Below are 21,836 nucleotides of genomic sequence, written 5' to 3' on the forward strand. Positions count from 1 at the left end.
GAGATGGGGTAAGTCCAGGATATGATGAGGATGACTTACTGAGGATAGTTCTACACATGCACTCAAACACACTCCCCACTGCAGGTAATCGGTGTCATGAAAACCAGCTTGCCAGTCTGACACAATGACCCTGCACCATACTCCATCAACCCCATGCTCTCCAGCTCATCCCTTAGGGGCAACATTGCTACACTTTTGGAGCTCCCTCAATCCTTACACTGAACAAACGTAAGCAGTCATTCTTCATTTCATTCAAAAAAATAGCACTGAGGATGAAGAAATCCTAAAAGAAACCTTAATTGTCAACTGGTACGGAGGATTTTATATATATATTCCAAATAAAAACTTAAAAACCCAAATATTATTGCCATTCTTTGAAGAGTATTAGATAAAACATGCACTCACAGTCACTTAATTCGGTACATGTGTTCAACTGCTTGTTAAGCATTATTGTTAAGCTCATGCTGCATATCAACACCTAGCAGGTTCATTTGTCTGCATATAGGTTTGTAATACGTTTGAACATAATCTCCCACCATTGCCCAACTGACCTCATAAAATTGTCCATTAGCCAACATGTTTGTGATTATTATAATTTAGTGTGTTTTATTTGTTTTGGATTTTTTTTAGGCCGGTAAGATAAATTGAATCAGAGAGTTATGGCTCCTGAAACTACATTTATTGGATTAACTGTTAAATCTTTCCTCTCCACAGGTGCTGCCCCCTAACTGTGCTAACGTAACACAGTGTAACTGTGTATACATTGGTTCATGTTTTCTGATAAGGTGGTGGAGTAAATCACTTCTTCAGCTAAGCCCTTAGCATGTGTGGTGCAGCAGTATAAAGGGTCCCTCGTCAAACAGTGTTTAGCTGCACCACATTCTCTTTTTCATATACCAGTATTGCAAAAAAAAATCTAAATCATAAAAAAATAAAAAAAATGGTATACCGCCCAGCACTATACAAACTCATTAAAAATGCATGTTTCCACGTCATCAGTTCGTCAGGCCATCATATGCATCATACAGTATGTAGACATGGTGAAGATGACCTGCTGAAGTTGAAACCAAGCTTCAAAATAAGAATGAAAGGTGTTTTAAGTGACTTTGAACGTGCCATGGTTGTTAGTGCTAGATGGACAGGACTTAGTATTTCAGAAAATGCTGATCTACAGGAACGTTTAAAATGGTCCACTTAGTGTCAAACACACACTCTCAAACACATATCCCTTCTCAGACAAGATAGTCCTAATAGGGCTGGCCATAACTCACGCTGCATACCAACAATTAACAGCTCCATTTGTCTGCATTCATGTCTGTAATGCCCAGCCAGTGATTTGATTTCAATAATAAAACCATACGAGGAAAGGTCAGCCTCTCAGATGTGCATTCCGACTCGAGGAAGAGAGTTAAAGGTAGGCTCTACAGTGCCAATGACAAAAAGTCTGCTGTACACTTTTAAAATAGCAAAGAGATGCCTGTTGTCTTGGCAACGAAGTAATGCTTCATGAAGGATCCACCAAGACTCTGCCATAAAAGGATACTGCAAACAACACTGCTTTGGTTCTGTCCAAGAGTCAACATTGGAAAAGCAATTAGACAAATCCATCGTTTGTCCCTGCTTGTGACAATTGGTCTTCATATCCATTAGTAGTGTATACTTACAATATGTAGCCTGAATATATTCTCTCCCTCCATTGCCAAACTAATTTGATCAACTATTAAAATCGTTTATTTGCAAATTTGGCACCTTTGTGATTCTTATAAATTTGTTTTGTATGGTGCCTGTCACGGATTGTGTGATTGTCTGTACAAATATTTCCTCTACAGAGCAGGTTCACCCTAAAATATGCACTGATTAGATAAAGCAACACCACCACAAATTGTGACAAAAGTCACTCACTTGAACAACAAATATAAAGTAAGTACATGATTCAATAAATTGTTAATTCAATGTTTGTTTCCACATCATGGTCTAGAGCAGTGATTATTGAGCCCATTTCAAAGGCGGTTTGATGTATTGACCTACAGTGAAGTTGTCTGTTGCCAGTGTCGCTACATGATGGTGGTGCAAAACTAAAGGTTTATAAAAAGTACAGGTACAGTTCCAATGCTTCCAACTTACCCATGTGTGCTCTCTCCATAGATAAAAAAAACAGTCTCTCAAATTCAATGGAAATGCCATTATTTTAAAAGCATTTACTTACAGTGAAATTCCAGAGAGAAAAACATACAGTGGCAGGTACAGTTTCCACAGATATCCCTTTTGGTGCTGATGATAGTTGTAGTGGCAAGAGTGTCCTGTTTGAGACTAAAGCTATATATAACCTAAACAGCTTGTAGCAGTAGCAGACAGCGATCCGGATCTGGCTTTTCCATGTCGCATTGACAGATTTGCCATAAGAAATCTCATTCTGGATGGCTGAAAAGCTACACAGCACAGGAAAGTACAAGAACAAGAAGCCTCACTCTAGGGCTCTGTCCCTAGAACAAATGAAGGGAAGGGGGTGGGCAGTGAGGGAGAGATGGAGGAAGTGAGAGAGGGAGGCAAGGAGGGAGAGAGTTGGTGTCCTGTGCATACTACATAGGACCTGCTAGCATCACGGCATCAAGCCTGCATAAATGAGAGGGTTACATCAGGAAGGGCATCCAGTGTACAAATCTCAAAAATAATAATAATTCATGTTCTACATGGCAGTTTTTAACAGCCACATAAACTACAAAATAAGGAAATATAAAGTGCAGTTTGATTGTGAGAGAAACAGGTGTGGCAAGACCAGGTGACCTAGAAGTTACTAAATTACTAAATGAACAGAGTGAACACAACCTAAACACGAAGTTTGGCGAAAATAACACAATGTATCCTGGATTATTTGAAAATAGTAACATCCTTTGATATTGAAACATTCCGCTATTAAATAAATACAGGTTTATGTATTTTACTTCAGTTGCATTGTTTCTCTAAAAATCACTACTACTCTACTCTTCAAATAATGAATCACTCTCAGTGGCAGTGAAAGAATTTTGCTCTCTAAATAAAACTGCTGTAGGTTGAGCCACAAGGAAAATTAAAACTTGTAGGACAATTCCCCGGGCACAACTGAGTGTGCATGGACATGCAGGAGTGTCTTATTCTGTCACTTGTGCACTGCACTCTATAGTTAGTAATTTTGACAACAACACACAGTTTACACACACACACACACACAGTACATGCAACAGAAAAGGATGATACACAAGGAAGTGGCGGTCTTCCCATGCCCTCCTGCCCTTTTTGCTAGATTTGGAAATCTCCCACAGACCGAGCTGTAAATAGACAATACCCACAAACCACACACACAGTGTATCCAGTGTCTGCATGACTTGAGAGAACATTACATTTAAATTTCCAAGACACTTTAACCTTCACCAAAACTACTACTAAATTGTACCTCGAACATTGACACCTTCTAACACATAATAGGAAATCAAGGGGTACTAAAGAAATATTTCTCTACTCTCCTTGTATGTTATGTTACAGTAAACAACTGCTACAAAGATGATATGGAGACACACCTCAACAGAGATCGCAGTTAAAATATATATAAGAAAAATACTTGAAATACTTCACTTTTGTAACTATACTACTGGGAGAGAATACACAAGCTTATTTCTAAATAACAGAAAAGGAGAATAAAGAATCAAGAGAAGTGTGATTTAACTTCCTTTCACTCAGCATGCTTTTTTGCAAAAGCTTTTCTTTTTTTTAAAAGCTACAGAACAGAATGTTAAAATGTAATGGCTTCATGCTGTGTGCTTAAGAACAGCTCAGTTTGAGCAACAAAAGATACAAAACAATTTCAATGCCACAACTATTCCATAAAATAACAAATGACTGTGACCAGCTGAATGGCCAGGCTGTTGTATATCACTGTGAATGCCAATGCCCACTCATATACCACAATGTGGTTTCAATCTAGATTCTTTACCTCTGCAAAAGATCAAGGTTCTTCACACCTCCATGTCTAGTAAATTAGCTTTATGGTAACCCCATGACCTGCAGTGGAACACTGAAACTAAAGCCATTTCATAGCCTACTGTATATCTCTTTATTACCCACGTACCTATGTATCAGTCAAAAGGCACATAAAAATCCAACCCAGCTCATATTGGAGATATAAATGACCTCAGCATCTGGCTACCAGTAACAACATAACCAGCCCCTGATAAGATATGAATCTTGGGTGAAGATTAATGACATTCTATCTTTAACATACTGCACAACAGACACTAAACTCTCCATAAATCCTAAATATTGCATGCTTCACTATGCATAGACTGTTGAAATGTAAATAATAAAGCAAAAGCATTTTAGCCGAGTTACGTTTTGGGCTGATAGATTCTCTTTGGGAGAACAATATTTGTTACACAGTTGGATAATTATGTCTTTGAAAGGTCTCAGCACTAGGGCCGAACAATTAATCGAAATTTTATATAATATCTGCTAAAGCCAAAATGTTTGTCAAAATATAATTTTAGATTAATTATTGTCCGGATCTATGCACATCTTATTCTACACACTGAAGAGAACATATTTGTTTCTCACGGATCTGCACAAATATCACACAGTAATCATTTTAAATATGTTTTTCGAATGCAAATGAGAATAATGACGTAAAAATGACAATTCCCTCTGATATCGCGAATCATATCACAATCGCAATTCCTGTCAAAATAATCGCAATTAGATATTTCTTGAAAATCGTTCAGCCCTACTCAGCATGTGCTGTTAACAGCCTCATAAGTTCATAAATGGTCTAAAATGACTAATATCAGTATCAGTAGATACACAGGTTTGTGATATCGGTATTGGTATCGGACACAAAAAAAGTGGTATTGTCTCATCCATAGCAGTCACTTACAAGGAAAATATGTACTATATTATTTATTATTTATTATTTGTCATGGAAATGCTGTGTGAGCCAACAATGAATCTGTGAATATTTACCCTAACCCTGATCTCAGTCATTTTCTTGGTCCTCATCTTAACCTCAGTCCTATCCTGGTCCCTAACCCCTTTTCTCCACTTTAATTAGGAATAATATAATACCATCAGTAAAAAAAATACAATAATGATAATAGTAATTAATCTACTCCAGCACAAAGACGATTAAGACTGATTTGTCTTTTGCATCTAGCATTGTGTTCCGTCCTTTGCTGTCTCAACCTGACTATGTAAAGTACCTTGAGATAAGTTGTGATTTGGCAATATAAATGTATTTGATTTGTAGATGCTCTAAATTGAGCAATTGAATTTGTTCCTACCACAGACAATTTATCAATTAGCTTTCCTTTTCACAAACCACACGGTCAGTCCCAACATGCATCTTGACAAAAACTCACTCACTCACTCACTCAAAAGCCACACAACCACGCACAGTGTAACATGAACAGTAAGTCAGCAGGAAAGAACTTAGGTGAACACTGAGGGGGCACCTGCTGTGCCTCATAGGTGACAGGAATTTTAAGCCTTGGAGGTAGAAGTATGAAAGTAAAAATGTCGAAAAACAATGCATGTATAAAATAACATACACAGAAAAAAAAGTATTTTAAATAATTATATAAAACACGGTCCCAAAAAAGTGGACTGTGGGCCAGATACGGCACACAACAGCGAAAGGGTCATTTAGGTCTGCTTTTATGGAAAGACTAATTTAAAAAAAAAAATAAAAAAAACTGTGAATTTGATGTTCACAACAGTAAATGCAGCAATTTCACTTTGCCCATATCCTGCCATGGGTATGACCGATGCTCCATCTAACACACCAAATCAAAGGCAACTCACACAGAGAAGTTCCCCGACTATTTTGTACAGTAATGATGGTGTTGGCTTGGAAATATAACTGTGGACATGGAAGAAACATTTTTTTTCCTTAAACATCTATTTAAATTCATATATGCAGGATTTGCTGGTTGCTGTTCTTGCTGTTCAGTAATCGAGAATTCTTCTCAACATCATCAGCACAGGAGAACACATCATCAGAGGCAAGGAGGCATGATTGCATGTTAAATGGAACTTTGAGCAACAAGCCATTTGCAGATTTACATATTAACAGGTGTGTGTCATGGTGCTTATCTCGTGTGTTGATGCTCGCAGGTTTTTGGCTCTTGGCTTGGCATGCTTGACATATTTAACTAGAATATAACTATAACTAAACGAGGACTCCTGATAAAAAAGAACTTCGTGTTAAGCTGCATTTTCACCACAAGCAGGGGAAACTTTAAGTACCACTAACCTTTTTTAAGAAACTGAGACACCATCCAGTGTATCGACTTGCTCTTTGCTCTAATTTTTATTTTTATTCTATTATTTTTAATCTTTCACATAGCCATATACAGCACCTTACCTTCAGAGTTTTCAATTGTTTATTAATGTTTGGGCTGACCCAGGTTCCCGGGTTCAGAGACTATAATTTTGTTCCCACCTCATGGCTTAATGTGTGTTGGAATGACAATAAAGAATCTTGAATCTGAAGCACAAGAGCTGGAAGTCCAATTTTGCCAAAACTCACAAGTCAGGCAAGTTGGCACAGCATGGCTTACAACAACATAATAAACCTTTGCTGCTTTCTTTAAGGGTAATGTGCAATCTGGGAGCTAGGTTTGGCACAATTAGATACAAGGCATCTATATATTAAGAGGGTACTACTAGCAAGCTGTAGCTGCCACCTGTGCCCATGGCTATTACTGTTATAGGCAGTATAGCAGCAATATATATGCCGTCTACAGACGGCTATTGCAAAACAGTTGGGCAGCCAAATGTTGTGCAGCAATACAATAATACAGTAATACTGTTAAAATTAAACTAGTGAAACAAACATATAACAGTTGTTTCAATTTGGGTGTCCTGTTTATAACTGACATCAAGAAATACACATTTTACTCAGTGCCCACTTTTATGAAACTGAAAAATACAAATGACTCTGAGCTCATTTTGATTAGCACATTTTGACAGCCAAGACCACCCATCACTTTTATCACTGTGAGATTACACCATGGACAACTTTGTGTTTGATCAAGCTGCCGAGTGAGACAGGGCGAGGGGAGGGAAGAGATGAGAGAACAGAGAGACACTGACAAGAAACATAATAAGAGACTAGTTTTTATCCATCTGTCCAAACATTCTGAGAGGACCATGCTGCCTATTGCCCACAATAGTATTTCAGATTGTTGCAGTGAGAATTGGACATGGTTAAATTAATTCTACAGGAATGAATGTGCAGCAGTAATTAACAGTCTAAACGCTCATTAGAATTAATTTCATTAACTAATAGCTTATTCTATGTGCAAATGCTTGTGTAAACAATAAACATAATGGTATATTTTCCTTTAGGGTTTTGCCAAGAAGCTGAGTTGGTTGCATTTTCTGTTGCTGTTCAGTTCACATTGTTTAGCTTTAATCCCTCAACCACCATTTGTTCACTACACTCAGACTGTATTCACAGTAGCCAGTGCCATGCCCAGCATGACCTGATCTCCAATACTACACACTGTTTGTTTTACAGAAAACACGTCAGCTGCTAGATATCAGTGTTTACTGAAAAAGAAAACTGTAAATGTAATTATGTATGTATTATTCAATGTCAGAGGAGCAGTAACAAACGAGCTAGAGTTTGTGAGGAAGACTTATGGTGAAAGCAATCTTTCATATTAAACTTTGATTTTTATTATGTACCATTCACATAATAGAGGGTTATTAATGTTACTAACAGGGCCTTGTTTTTAAACCTATTGGTCATTATATGACTTTACTGAGACAGAAAGAGCAACACTTGTATTCCACAGTTTCAAAGTGCAGTCCCAAAGCGGAAGGCAAAATATCCAATGAGTTAAAGTTCTCTTGGCAAAAACTCCTTGTTGATGCCAGAGATCGGAGGAGAATAGGGGTGGGTCAAAATATCAATGTGGTATATTGTCGTCCTTCCTCATACAATACAATAATGGGTATGCCAGGGCAAATATCCCGCTGTGTGAATAAATAGAGAAACCCTACTCTTTCACGGGCGTTTTGTTTTCTTCAGTTAGACAGACATCGTGATGTATGATTGTCTTGCAATATATTGATTATCACAGAATCGTTGTATCATGATATTATTGGTATTGCATATCATATTGGGAAGTACCCTGTGATTCCCACTCCTAGAGGGGAGAAAGGACAGACAGGACTGAGATAATAGACGCACAACACTAACTCAAATCACCACTTATTACAACGAAGGTATGCAAAAGACCATCACTGAAGACAGAACACTTGAGCATTACAGTAAATGGGCAAAAGCAGCAGAAGACCACATCATGTGTCCTGGGTACCTGATAAAGTGGCCAGTGAGTGCATATTATCAGTGAGTCACGATGTCTATAAACTGTGCAATATATATAAATTATATGCAGCATACATGATCAAAAATAGAAGTGGAAAAGATACTAATTTGTTGCATCCACCCCCTCTGTTGTACAGCCCCTGCGGCAGATTGCACGTCTCTGTGGCAACGACAGCAGACTGAATGGGTAGCAACAGTGTCATTCTGTCGACGCATCTCACTACAGATGCCACAGTATGTCCCCTTATCACTCAGCCCACGGTGACAGCGCTCTCCCAACAACCACGACACAGACAGACATACAAGAGAATCGCAAAATCTAGACTGTAAAATCACGATATTCCACTTCCACCCCCCACTAACTGGTCAATGTGTGAGTTGTTGTTTTTTTTGTTTTTGTTTTCCAAATCGGATGCTTGTCTTACCTGTTTCTGCTGATCCAGGAGGGAGTGGATGGGGGTGAGGGTAATGAAGAGGAGGCAGGCGCATCAGGATGAAGATAGATGCTGCTCTGTGGCTCAGTCACGACGCAGTCCCAAATGCGTTCTTCCACTTTGCGCTGCGGTGCAGTTACTTCGGGCAGAGCTCCCTTGAATTACAGGCGAATAAGGAGGTCAATTGTTGCGTAACATGTTACAGAATCTACGGTTTAGTGTGGCACATTTTTGTTTGCTGTGTAGATAAGTTAATTAAAGGAGGTTGGTCATGAAGCGACGTAAACTCAGACTTGCTTCAGGACTGTCTGGCAATCAATTTATCCTCAATCATCATCAAGTGTGTCAGGAAGAACCCCTCACTTTATTGACGCTAATGTTATATGATGAGTTACAAATTACAATAAACAATTTATTTGTGTTACTATTATTATTATTATTGTTAATACTGATAATACTGTGCTGTATAAATACAGATTTAATTATACTAATTCACTTATCTAACTTATCCTGTATCCTGTACAGTTAGATGCTAAAAGGCTAAGCTAAGATAGAAGCTAGGAAAGGTTTTGCCCCCCCCAAAAAAACCTCCTTGACATTCACACACTTTTCATGACAGTAACAGTAATTTCTTACCTTTTCCGTTAGTTTTTCTTATATGTGACCTTCACTGCCTTAGGTTTCGCCCTAAATGTAACTTAATTTGAACACCTGTTTGCCTGTTGCACCTGTGAGCTACATGCTGCGTTTATGGCTGTTTTACGTTCACAAATTCAAACTCGGACATTTAAGGAATGTTTGACGGAAACAACTACAGATATTGCATAAAACTGTTAACAACTTAGCAGGAGGGCCACCAACAACCTTGGAAATGTGAGAACATTATCGCTAAGTCGAAATATTACACGTGTTTCTTGTTACCTACTGCGCATTCTTACTGCGAATGACGCAGGTAAGCTAGCTTTGAGTCTCATTAACGGCCAAATTTCAAAAACAGAGCTTTTGTAAGACAGTTTGAAAGTATATGTTCACCTACTCTCGTGAAATTAAATTAAAAATACACCTTAGTTTCCTTATCTTTTTATACAGATTGTTTTTTGTTGTTGTTGTTTTTTGAAAAATGGACAGAATTTTTCCCCAAAAGCTGATTCAAACCAAATTTGGAGTGATTCAAATCAGATTTCAAATGGTCTTTTGTGTCACAGCAGCAATGTGACAGGGCAAATTATTTGGAGATTAAGATGGTGTGCCTCCATTTATCCTAGTTTTTAAAAAGCCTGGCATGAACATGTTATGCAACCACTGCAGATGGGTTGGTTAGCAGATCTGAAGGTCATATACCTGGCCAGAAAGGTAAATGTAAGCAATAACACAAAACATGATTACCTTTGCCCACTCTTATCTTGCATCATTAAATAAAGGAGAGGGGTCATGTATCCACAATGTTAAATCTGAAATGTGTTGGTTTCTTTACCCTTCCCTCCACAAAATTCCATGGAATTCAGTTGGTGTAGTTCAATTTTGAGCAATCATTACAATGTTTATGCACTTATGTAAATTATAATGTGTATGTATAAAAGGTGGCTACTGGAAGAGGTTGTGACACAGTGGTCATATTGGCTTCACAAGCCGAGACATACTGTACATTTCAAAGATAGTTGAGTACGGTGTCCCATAGTTTGAGCTCAAACAGGAGCTGCAAAAATATTTATTTTGATTCAAAATAGTGATTAGATGATAAAAATCAGGATAATGGAAATATTAATGAACTTGACAACATTAGACTTGCTAAAATAAATCATGATGTACCACCACACTGGCTGGTTAGTCCTTTTCATCCATATATTCTTGAAAACGCACATCTTTATCTTCATTAATGACCGTCACCGCAGCACAATGTCATGAGATTTCTTGAACACAATTAGACTACAGTGAGAGGGCTCACGTTCACGTCAACCAAGATACTTGCATGTGTCTCTGTGATGCCTGTCAGCAGATGGGGGACTGACCTGGGGCTTCATTTGTAAAACTGTATGTAATTACGCATGAAAAGTTGGTGTATGTACAAAACACAGAAAGTGCTTAGGCACATAAATATTCAGATTTATAAAACCATGTGGGTCACATGAAGGCGGAGTGGCTAGTACTACTGCCTCACAGCAAAAATACCTCGGTTCAGGACCAAGTCTGCAGTTTGCATTTTTTTCTCCAGGTTCTCCAGTTTCCTCCAAAAACATGCAGAGGTTAAAAAATGTCTTTTGGGATGTGGCAGATGCTGTGAATACAACTGCTTCATTAGGCCAATAGTGAGCTTCACAACAGCACACAATAAAGTTATATATAACATCTACTGTCGCCTGCAAGGTTAAAGAATGAGTTAGACAGTGTAAGAGGATTGTTAGTTATATAGGAATTATACGTACAGTAATCGCTCGCCCTAGAAGCCCATTCTTTGTACACTTCTCTCTATCCCTGGATCCGGTATGACACAGAGAAGACAGTTAATGGAAGCGCAACCATTCGTTATCAATGGCGAGCAGATCTTACTGGTCTTCTGAAAACGCTTTCTGAAGTCATCCTTTTTGCACTGCCAAATAAGCCATTTTGCACCAGTGCACATTGTGTATACATTTCTTTTAATTCCCTGTTATGCACGGTACGATTCACATTTTGAGGTGGTACATTTAGTACCATATAAGTTCAGTGGGAAACAATGTGCTCTAGTATTCAGCAAAATGTGCATAGCTTTAAAAAGAAGTTATTTTAGCTCAGTGATGGTACTTTAAAACTTTCTCTTCAGACACTTCAGACAGTGCTTCAGAGAGTTCAGAGGCATTTCAATATACTGTGTAGCTGTTAATAATGTAGCAGCCTGCAAAGAGCAAATGTTTATGAACACAACTATTATAAGTGCAATTGTGTGTCAAATAAAAAAGGAAATTGGGGGTTAGCTCAACTGCTAATTAACGGTTTTTCACTAGCACCATGCCTGTGGATGTCAGTATAAACCCGGGATGTCAAATCAGCCAAACACTGGATTAAATGATCAATTGTAGTGTTTAGTTTACAGTGTAATGTCTTAAACAACCATGTTAACATTGTGCTTCATCTCACATGGATTGGCCATCACAGAGTCCAGACCTTACCACCACTGAGAATATTTGTGCTGGGCTGGAGAAGAACTAACACATTGGACAAATTGCATCATAAATACAAGACCATACAAAGATAGTGCAACTATGTATTGAAATTTTGATGACATTGAGCTTATCAAAGGGATGTGATGCCAGGGTGAATGTATGCATGTTATCTGTTCTTGACTTGGATGATGAGTATGATGATAATGAGCCCCCCCCCCACCCCACCCCACACACACACACATTAGTTTCAGACTTCTATAAAGTGAAGCATTAAGAATTTAACAAATAGCATTTCTTCTTGACCACCAAACTATCATCAAAGTCTTGAGGCCAAGTGAATGTGTGTATGACATTCACAAGAATGAGACAATGGACAGATGATGGATAACCTGAAAACTTAACTCTGGCTATGGCTGACGTGATGGCATAAAAACTAGGACTGGAATGACCTAGTGGAGGATTAATAGATGCTTCTATGATATGACAGCTAGTTACTGGGTCATCTGTAATCAGGACAAATATTCTCACTGATAATTTGTGAGAATAGTATCATTGTATGATACAGGAAACTGAAGTTTGTCTAAATGTGCTTGCAGGGAGGGACATGAGAGGTGCTGGTCTTTTGTTGCCTCAAGCTGGTCTTCCTTTGGAAAATAAAAACGCATTGTTTTCAGAAAATATACAATTTGATACAGATTTTCCAAACAGCATTTGTCAGCAGTGTGTGTTAAGAAGGCAAAAAAAAAATCAATTTTGAATCTCAGTCACCTTTTATTTATTCCATTAGTCACCTAAAATAGTACATTGTCCATTGTGTTGCCATTTTTTTTATAACAGGATGACTTTATCCCAAAGGCACAACAGCCTGAAAGTATATTTCATTATTTGAATGCCTTTTCATTTTGTCAAAGGATTCACATGTAACAAAATAATGAGTTTATGTGTGAAATTAGAAATGGTTAGACACACACAACAATTAGTGATAGTGAAATTGACATCTGCATTCAACCCATCAAACTCAAGCCGAGCGCAGGAGCAGTGGGCAGCACTTATCTGCATCCCGGGAGCAATGGGGGGATTGGGTGCCTTGCTCAGGGGCCCTTGACTAGTCTCTGGATTTGAATTGACAACTCTCCAGTTACAAGCACAATTCCTTTCCTCTTGGCCATGGGCTGCCCCAATGGCAATACGCTAAATTGGGTCCCATTCATGAGCTACAGCAATAATTATTCTGGACCAGTGATCCCCAAACTAGAGTACTTAACCCTAACCCTAACCCAGGAGTACGGGAAGACAAAAAAAAACATGATTTGGAAACAGCCTGATTACATTTTGAAAGTGCCATATAAATAGACATACACTCAAATTCAGCCAAACATTGCAGTAGATTTCTTTAAAGAAAAAAAAAAAAAAAAGGTGAATTGGTGTTGCTACCTAGACGGGAAGTAGTTTGCATAATTCGTCATAACTGCTTCAATAAAAATAAAGTAATATTGACAAGATAGATCTTGTTTATCTTAATTTCCAAATTACTGTCCAAACTCATACTCGCATTCCTACACCTGTCCAGTAACTGTGTTCAGCTGCTGTGAAAAAAAGATATGTAGAAGTATGCCCACTTTTAAGTCCAGAATAAATACAGTCCAATTACACATTGTGCTGTCTTAGAATGCTATCGCTGAGAACTGGTGACAAAAGAAAGGCAATATGGATTTAAGAGAGATGAAAAGTTATCAGGTCTTATTTGTTTTACACATAACTGTCATGATCTTTAACCACACTAATGTTGTGCCTGAACACTTATCAACACGTATTCTTATCAGCGGCTGCTGGCATCAGTGGGTATAAAACTTAAAGGTGTGAATTTTATGATATATCCAAGACAAATGTTGACAGTGAGATTCCAGGATTTTTTTTTTTTTTTTATCGAATTATGCTTCAGCAGTTGTTGGAAGAACTCTCACAAACAAAGTTTTGGTGTCTAGAGATTTTGCAGATGTATCAGCTGGCAGCTCTGAAAAACAGGAGAAAAAGAAAGGTTGCATTATGCTTGATATTAAGCAATCACAAAATATAAGGGGAGAAAAATACACTTGAGAATACTAACTCTGAGGGGAATTCAATTTAAGGGAATGAAAGAAGAGTGAGTGGGTAAATCTATTAATGAGTAAATCAAGCAATTAAAGAAATATTGCAATTCTTACTCCATTCAATTTACTGGGTGATTAAAATGATTGTTCCAATCATCTAAATTTGCCCAATAATATGTAATAATAATCAAATTAAGATATTTAATTCTTTAAATTAATTGTGAGTTAATGTACCAGTGTAATTAAGAATAACTGGCAACCTAAATTGCCAAAATCTTATTCACACTATGAAAATGGCTGGATGTCTACAACAAAATCCCTAAATATCCAGGCTATGATAAGACATTTAAAACAGAATAACTAATTTTCTCAAAACTACTTTTGTTATCAGTTGTTGGAGGTAAAAGTGTCTAAAGAGTCTAAATTTACTGTCACTGTATATGGGTCTAGTATTTCCAACGTTATATCAGTTAAAAACCTCATTTGGACATGATTCTCTGGGGCAATCTCATGCCAGGCTAAATCCAGTTTGGAACATGTATTTATATAATTTTTAATTACGATTAAAATGATGTACACTACGAGTGAACTTGCTGGTTCTCCATTTATTTAAATCCAACAAAGTAGGAACTTATTATTTCCTTCTGCAGCCAGGGAATATAAGATTTTAGTCCCCATCTGTCAACTTAATGTCAGTCAAAACCTAATTGGGTGTTAAGTCTTCAGCATGGAAATAAATGTGATAACTACCAACTACTCCATCTTACCCTGGGTGAGGTCCTGGTCCAGGTAGAGTTTAAGCCATCTGCTGCGAAGGCCGAAAACCTTGGCCGCCTCAGATAGAAGGCCTGAGTAGTCAAGCCCATTCTGGCCCACTGGATTCACCAGTAGAAGGGTGCCAACCTCTCCCGTCTGGCATTCTTAAGAAGATGGATAGAGCATTTAAGAGAAGTTTACCAGAGAGATTTTACATTCTGTATGAATAAAAATGTATCAGCTTGTCCCTTGGGTTTGTTCACAAGCCTTGGCATATAAGAGGAGAAGACAAGAAAACAGATCAAGAAGAAGAGGATGAGAGACGAGGTCTGGCTGATTAGTGAATGGAGAGGTAGATCCAAGATGAATATTCAATTCAATTTAATCTGACTCACAAGAGGGTGCATAGCAGTTTAAAGTAAATAGAGTTGAATAGAATCAGTTGTGAATGAAAATGTATGATTTATAGGACAGTTTCTTTACTGCAGTTGAAGAGTGCAGAGTCATTCTGTTGATTGATTCATTTTTAATGTAACCTTATAAAGCACCAATGGAGCAGTGCACTCCAATGAAACTGCCACACTCACAACTGACAGTTCAAGAAAATGATTGAAAGATCCCCTGGTGCCATTACCCAGAAAGCAACTCGACTGCAGGTTCTCAGTTAGAGTCAAGTGTGCTACTAACACCCAATGCTACTAACACCCAATTATCAGAGCTGTGGCTAAAGAGATCTGACAATCTCATTTCTTCTCAACTACTGCTGATTTTGTGTCTTCAAGGGATTCGTTGAGGATAGAAATATGATAAAGTAAGGTCAGCCTGATCGATAAAAGGTGAGAGAGACAACTTATTAGTTGTGAATATGTATGTGCGTGCGTGTGTGTGCGCCTGTGTTTCTCACCAGCTGGCTGTGCGTTGCAGAGCAGCAGGTTCACATATGGACACAGGAGGGCGTCGGAGGAGGGGACAGGGCCAGGGGGCATGGAGCCTGAAGTGACTGACAACGTTTTACCACTCAAAGCCTGGAGGTCCATTTGACTGGTCAATTCTGTGATTTGTAAAACATACAAATACATAAATCAATAGAACTCCAAAACAGCCAAGTCAAAATATACTTAATATTAAATTAATTAATAATTTTGTACGTAAAATTCTTAAACAATTTCCTTTCTCTCTCCAAACAAACTGAGACAAAAAGCCAACACATTAACTGTTATTCTAATATGATAGGTTTTAAAGTGATTGCTGAAACACTTTACACATTGATGCATTAGTTGCACTAAGTGGTCGACTCTTAAGATAAAGTCTGCAGCAGCTGAAAGGACTAATACTGTCTGGCTTCAAGTTTTTCTTCCCAGTTAAGAAAGACGGGCCAAGTGGCCCAATTACATGCACACATACACAGGCAGATCGGTTCTCACCAGTTCCTCCACTGAAGAATCTGAGCTGGGTGTTATTTGTTCCAAAGATGCTGCTGCACACTCTCTTCAGCTTGTCCACATCAAGTCTGTTATCTCCTTTGGGGTTTTCCAGCAGCACCACACCATCTGATCAAGAGATCATTCAGAGAGAAACACCAATGTAGTCAAACAGCTCAGGATGAATTACAGGTTCAACCTAACCTATACACACAAAACCCGAGTTGGACAGCAAGTATATTTTTCTTCAGAATGACAAAAAAAAATGGCAAGATACTTCTGACACTTTAGACATATACACTTTCTTGTTAAAGCTTTTTAGGCTGGAAAAAAACAGTTTCCCTTTCATCCGTCCATGTGATACCTTGTTCTTTCTTGTTGACCTTCACCCTGAGGTTCACATAGCTGCAAGCTGGTCCATTTAGAGAGACCCGAGAACCTGAGGATCCCTTTACAATGATAAACTCCAAGTCTGAGCCTTTCAGCTGCAACAAAGGAAAAAAGCAGCATGAAGGAGGGAACTGTCGTTACATTTTACATTTATTGACGTGAAGGACACATTTGTCCTCGCCTTAGCACTTGCTGACATACAATTATCATTCACTATAAATAAATGTGCCTCATGTAGAGGACACAATATTCCAGGATGCCTGTAGGAATCTATTCATACCTGAGTCTTTTCCTGTATGATAACACTGGCAGTGTTGGGAACAGGGAAGGACAGCAGTGGAGCCTTGATGGTAGCTAGGATGAAGTCTGTGTGAGCCTGGATGACAGAGTGCAAGTACTCCCCCTCTGGCTGGCAGTGGTAGTACACTGTTATCTCATCTGATGGCACCAAGTGGGCCTAAGGGAAAAGATTTGGAGATAATGCAGATTAGTTATTTTCAGAAACTGGAAAAAAGGCTGCTTTTCTCTTTTACATGCAATTTCTGGGTGAAAAAGAGACACCGGATGATGACATGAGTCAAAAGCGAGTTGATATGCTAAAATTACATCTTAAATAACTTTTTAAAGAATAGCAATTCTTTTTTTTTAACAAAACCTGTAATCTGATTAAAACTAATGATTGCCAAGGACACATGTCACAATGTAGTAATTCTCTTGAAAGCTTCTTTCGCCTTTCTGAGAACTTGAAATCTGGAAGTAATGATTACTGGAAAGGAAGGAGGCAAGAAGGTATGGGATAAATAAAATGGAAGGACAAACAAAACAAATCATGGCAGAGATTAAAAAAGCACAAAACAGAAAGTACAGGAACAAATAAAGGAGAAATGGAACAGAAAGATTTTTTTATTGGCTGAAAGTCCATTTATTTTGGCAACTGCCAGCATCCTCTAACCTTGACACATTCAAACACATTGATCTCATCCTAATCTGCAGTCGGCAGCCGTGCACATGTGCACAGCCACGCATATTTTCACTGTACAGCGCACACAAATGCCTGTGCATGCACAGACACACACATGCACACAAGGATTGTGGTATGTGGCTCAGTGGCACAGGAACAGTTAGCTAGATACACAGGAGCAGTCAATCAATGGAAGGTTTATAGGCTTTTCCTGCCAAGCCAAGGTACTGACCCTGCTCTGAAGGGGCTAGTGCTGTGTGTGTGTGTGTGTGTGTGTGTGTGTGTGTGTGTGTGTGTGTGTGTGCGTGTGTGTGTCAAACACAGCTACAGAAACCTCCAGATAGAGAGGAACCCCAAAAAAAGTAATGCTGACCCCCATTTCTCAACCATACTTGAGAAAAACCATAGAAAACTGGTAAAGATATATAAGCACACCCACAAACTACTACCAAACAAGTCAAAGAATTGTTAAAAAATTAATTCCCATGCTCAGGGTGGAAAATTCCTAACAGATCTCAGTTTGAAATAACTAGAGGAATTTAGTTTGGCCGGGAGCCAGTACACACCACCGCTATAGGGGGATGGAAAAAACTGTTTGTTGCTTGTGAAAACAAGGGGCTGTTGGCTAATCCGTCTTTACTCCATAGACCACTTCAAAGGTCCAACATTAGAATCTGAAAGGGGCCAGACTGTAATTAAGCTTCCATTAAGCCTGCCTTATGATGGAGAAACTTCTAACTGTGACGCTGCAGTGGAAAAGATTTAAAAACTGCCTTGACAAAATTAGCAAGGGACATAAAGGGGTGAAACAAGCAAGAGAGTGAAACACAGTTTCTACAGTTTACTACATAAGTCTTAGGCCTTTAAAACCTTTAAGATTTGTTGTATTAGCAATGCTATAATGACCGGAAAGGAAATTATTTCTCAGTCTCTATATTGGAAGACATCGAGACAAGAAACATGATTTGCAGTAAAAATACAAATTTAAAACAAAAAAAAACAGGTTTCTACAGGTTAAAGAATCAAGCGTAGTGAACATACACGTAGTGTAAACATAGTGTGACCTATGTTTAAACTTGAATAGCACAACTCTCTTAAACTTGGAGTGGAATCATATTAACGTTATTGGTAAAACCAGGGTTTTTCTCCTGCTATTTCATGACAAAAAATAACTGCTGTGAAAAAGGTCTATTACACCAGGTTTATTACAAGACATACTTGAGCACTACATTCACCTGTGGCACCCTGAGACAATGTGACATGCAATTAAAATATGACAGTGAAAATTTGGTGTAAATAAAAGATTAATACTCTGTGTCGTAGCAATCAAAATTGGCATTTTAGTTAATAAATGGCTTCAGTACATATTGGGTTGGTGATGAATCAACTTTCAGTGCTTCCATTTATTACACCATAAAGACTAAAGAGGCAGTTAGTTTTCCTGCACTGGCAGGATGAGGGCATTTATGGCAGAAAAATCTGGCTTCAAATGTAGTGGTTTATTTGTTTTTGTTTTTTATGGATGCCAAACAAGGGAAACCTTGTATTTTGTTGTGTTTTTTTGTCGATAGATGCAGTGTCGAACAAACCTGTCAAGAGTGGATGTGCAGATTGCTATTAATGTTATAAATATCACACAGAGACATTGGGTTATTTTCTTAGTTTGTCATCCACTGCCTTTCCTCTGCTTAACTGTCATATTATATAATTGTATCTTCAAGTCAAGCATCCTTCCACACTTGCTCAGTAGCATGTTTTGCTCACTGTGGCACCACCCAGATTACATATATCGGCAAACTGTTTCAATTATGTCAGATCATATTCATTACACACTGGATTGTAAAATTCAGTGGTGGCGTGTTATATGTCACTCTTGCTCAGAGCTAATATTGCTCCTGAAATACTTTCCTCACCTTCTTGCGTAGTTTCTGAATGCGGTTGATGACTTCTCGGGCAACGCCTTCATCCACCATGGACTGGTCTGGGGAGACATCTAACAGCACCAAGACCTAGAAACAAGGAAGTCCAAGATTTTAGATTAATATGATTAGATAATGTGCTACTGAACTGTTCAGATATTTCTAAACAACACAAAAAAGACTATATTACAACCCTCAGCATAAAAACAACTATACATACCGTCTGAACATACTATATATTCAGTACAAGACAATCAGCCTCTTGTCTACTAGCTAAGTGAGTCTCACTTGCAGTATCGATTCAATACTGGCCCAAATCACTGCACTGGATCCAAAAAACCCGAAATATGATGAAAATGCATCACTAGGCACGAATGACTAATGTAGAGATGTCCACCATCATCTTCATGGACCAGGAAATGAGTAAGGGCTGCATATATATATATAGAGCGACAGACAGACGGATAATTGTATTTCTTTCTTGTACTATAAAAGTGAATCCTAATTGTTTTAGGTTAATTTTGACCTACTGTTCACCATACACATACACCAATAATACTTCAATAATAACCCATGATGAGTGGATAATTAGAAACAATGTGGTATATGATCCTTTTGCTTGTCTCATTGTTTCCATTTATTAAGTACAAACACCTCGATAATTAATTTTCATTGTTTCCCCACACATTTGTCACATTAAAAAAAAAGAAGCAACAATAAAGAAAATATTGTAGTTGACGTAAATCACTGAAGTAAAATGAATGTGGTGTTGTACAGGGCAGAGCTGCTGGAAGATGGGAATGAGATGACAGAGAGCACACACCAGTGACAGAAAAAAGAATAATAGAACAGAGCGAACAGACAGATGGGAGCTACAGAGTGTGTGCACGAGCAAGTGAAAGTAACAGAATTAAAACGCCAACTCAGTAAACTGGTATTAAGGTGCAGCCATGTGTTGTAAGAGCTGGAAGAGCACTGATTAGAGCGTGTCTGCGGGGAAATGCATACAATTTGGATTCCACTAGATGTGAAATCATTTCATACATCACACTCACAGTTAAGACACAAATTATTTTGCAGTATAAGGCAGCCTAAGTATACACACACACACACGTTGTGTATATACAAGCTTAAAACAATTTTATATGTAAAACAGAAACAAAAGATTCAAGGCATGTCTGTCCATTAATATAATTTACGTATCTGATGGGAAAACACCTCTACTATATTTAGAGAAGAGTGTACCTGTGCGTCAGAGTGCGCTTCATACTGTGCAGCTGAGTCCGAGCTCTGGTTGAAGGTGTACATCAGCCTCAGGTCCTCCTCGTGGAGCTCATGGCCATCTACCATGATGGATCCTGAAAATTATTCACAGTAATAATAAAATATTACCCACAGATACAGCCATCAACATAGACATAAAAATCATTGTGTGGGTGTGTTAAACAAGAGTCGGTTTAAGATTGAAATTCAGCCCTGCACACCAGATGCCTTTTTTCATGCAATTTACACTTTCATATGTTTTAAAGTGTAATGAGTCAGTGCAGCTGATCATGGATGGAATTTCACTGAGCAATATTGCAGTCACAGTTTTGCTTCAGAGTAGTGACCAATCAGCATGTGTGTTCTTTATGATAAAATCTTCAATCTGTCTAATGGCCATTCTAAAGTTTTTTTTCTGGTCCTTGTAATGTATTTGCTTAATTGTGTTGCACTTTGTGTGAACAGAGATGGTGCGCCAAAATTAACCTTTGAATAATACACAATGTTGTGCCGTTTAATCATTGAGTCAGTTGATTTGCAGAGGACTTAATGTGTCAACTAGAGATGTACGACAAAAATCATCATTTGCATTCCAGTGAAAATCATGCTTCTTGCTAAAGGGAGATGTCTAAATCTGGGTAAAACTTAAAGCCATAATTCTAAAAACAAGTAAATGTATGGGAGATGCTTTCTGATGCCCATTAGGATTAAACCAGTGCTGACTATACAATTTTGCTTCCTCCTAATTTAATTTGAATAAATAGATTGAATAGAAACAGTCTAAATAAAGGTTCGATCACTTGGATGCCGAGTGAGGCTTTGCTTTGAATTATCTGTGGTCTGGACTCGTATTTACGGGCATTTAAAGATTCCTTACATCGCAGTCTTTCCAGTCTCATCCACAGAGATCTGAGCTTTTAAACAATAAAGCAAACTAAATCTATTCAGGTTTTTCCATTTTGCCAGTGGCAGCAATTATCCATGTCTGTGTTCTGACTTAAAAACCATGACAAAGTTCTGCTCCTCCTCCACTCCACACCCAGAGGCTGAGTGAAACAGTCGCTTCTATTCCCTTTCAAACTAGATTTCCACTCTTTGATTTC

At 38.2% G+C, this 21,836-nt stretch overlaps 2 protein-coding genes across 3 annotated transcripts in view; both read right to left on the minus strand.

The window, feature by feature from the left end:
• atp2b2 (ATPase plasma membrane Ca2+ transporting 2) overlaps positions 1-8,932 on the minus strand; it is a 97,335-nt gene extending 88,403 nt beyond the window's left edge. Inside the window, exon 1 of one of the 2 annotated variants that reach the window (XM_058631025.1) lies at positions 8,785-8,932. The gene's annotated coding sequence lies outside the window, so the exon portion shown is untranslated. Of the gene's footprint in view, positions 1-2,206; positions 2,395-8,784 lie in introns of those variants that run through there. The other variant, XM_058631029.1, reaches the window with a different exon arrangement.
• Positions 8,933-12,680: 3,748 nt separating this feature from the next.
• The window catches only part of iars1 (isoleucyl-tRNA synthetase 1), a 43,228-nt gene continuing 34,072 nt past the window's right edge, over positions 12,681-21,836 (minus strand). Inside the window, exons 27-34 of the mRNA XM_058631335.1 lie at positions 20,716-20,828; positions 19,465-19,560; positions 16,871-17,047; positions 16,565-16,685; positions 16,204-16,329; positions 15,684-15,830; positions 14,791-14,943; positions 12,681-13,947 (exon numbers count right to left, since the gene is read on the minus strand). Of these exons, the coding sequence (XP_058487318.1) occupies positions 13,865-13,947; positions 14,791-14,943; positions 15,684-15,830; positions 16,204-16,329; positions 16,565-16,685; positions 16,871-17,047; positions 19,465-19,560; positions 20,716-20,828 (1,016 nt within the window). The 3' untranslated portion in view covers positions 12,681-13,864. The remainder of the gene's footprint in view (positions 13,948-14,790; positions 14,944-15,683; positions 15,831-16,203; positions 16,330-16,564; positions 16,686-16,870; positions 17,048-19,464; positions 19,561-20,715; positions 20,829-21,836) is intronic.

This window comes from Solea solea, chromosome 6, assembly GCF_958295425.1.
Source record: "Solea solea chromosome 6, fSolSol10.1, whole genome shotgun sequence".
NCBI classification, from domain to species: Eukaryota; Metazoa; Chordata; class Actinopteri; order Pleuronectiformes; family Soleidae; genus Solea; species Solea solea.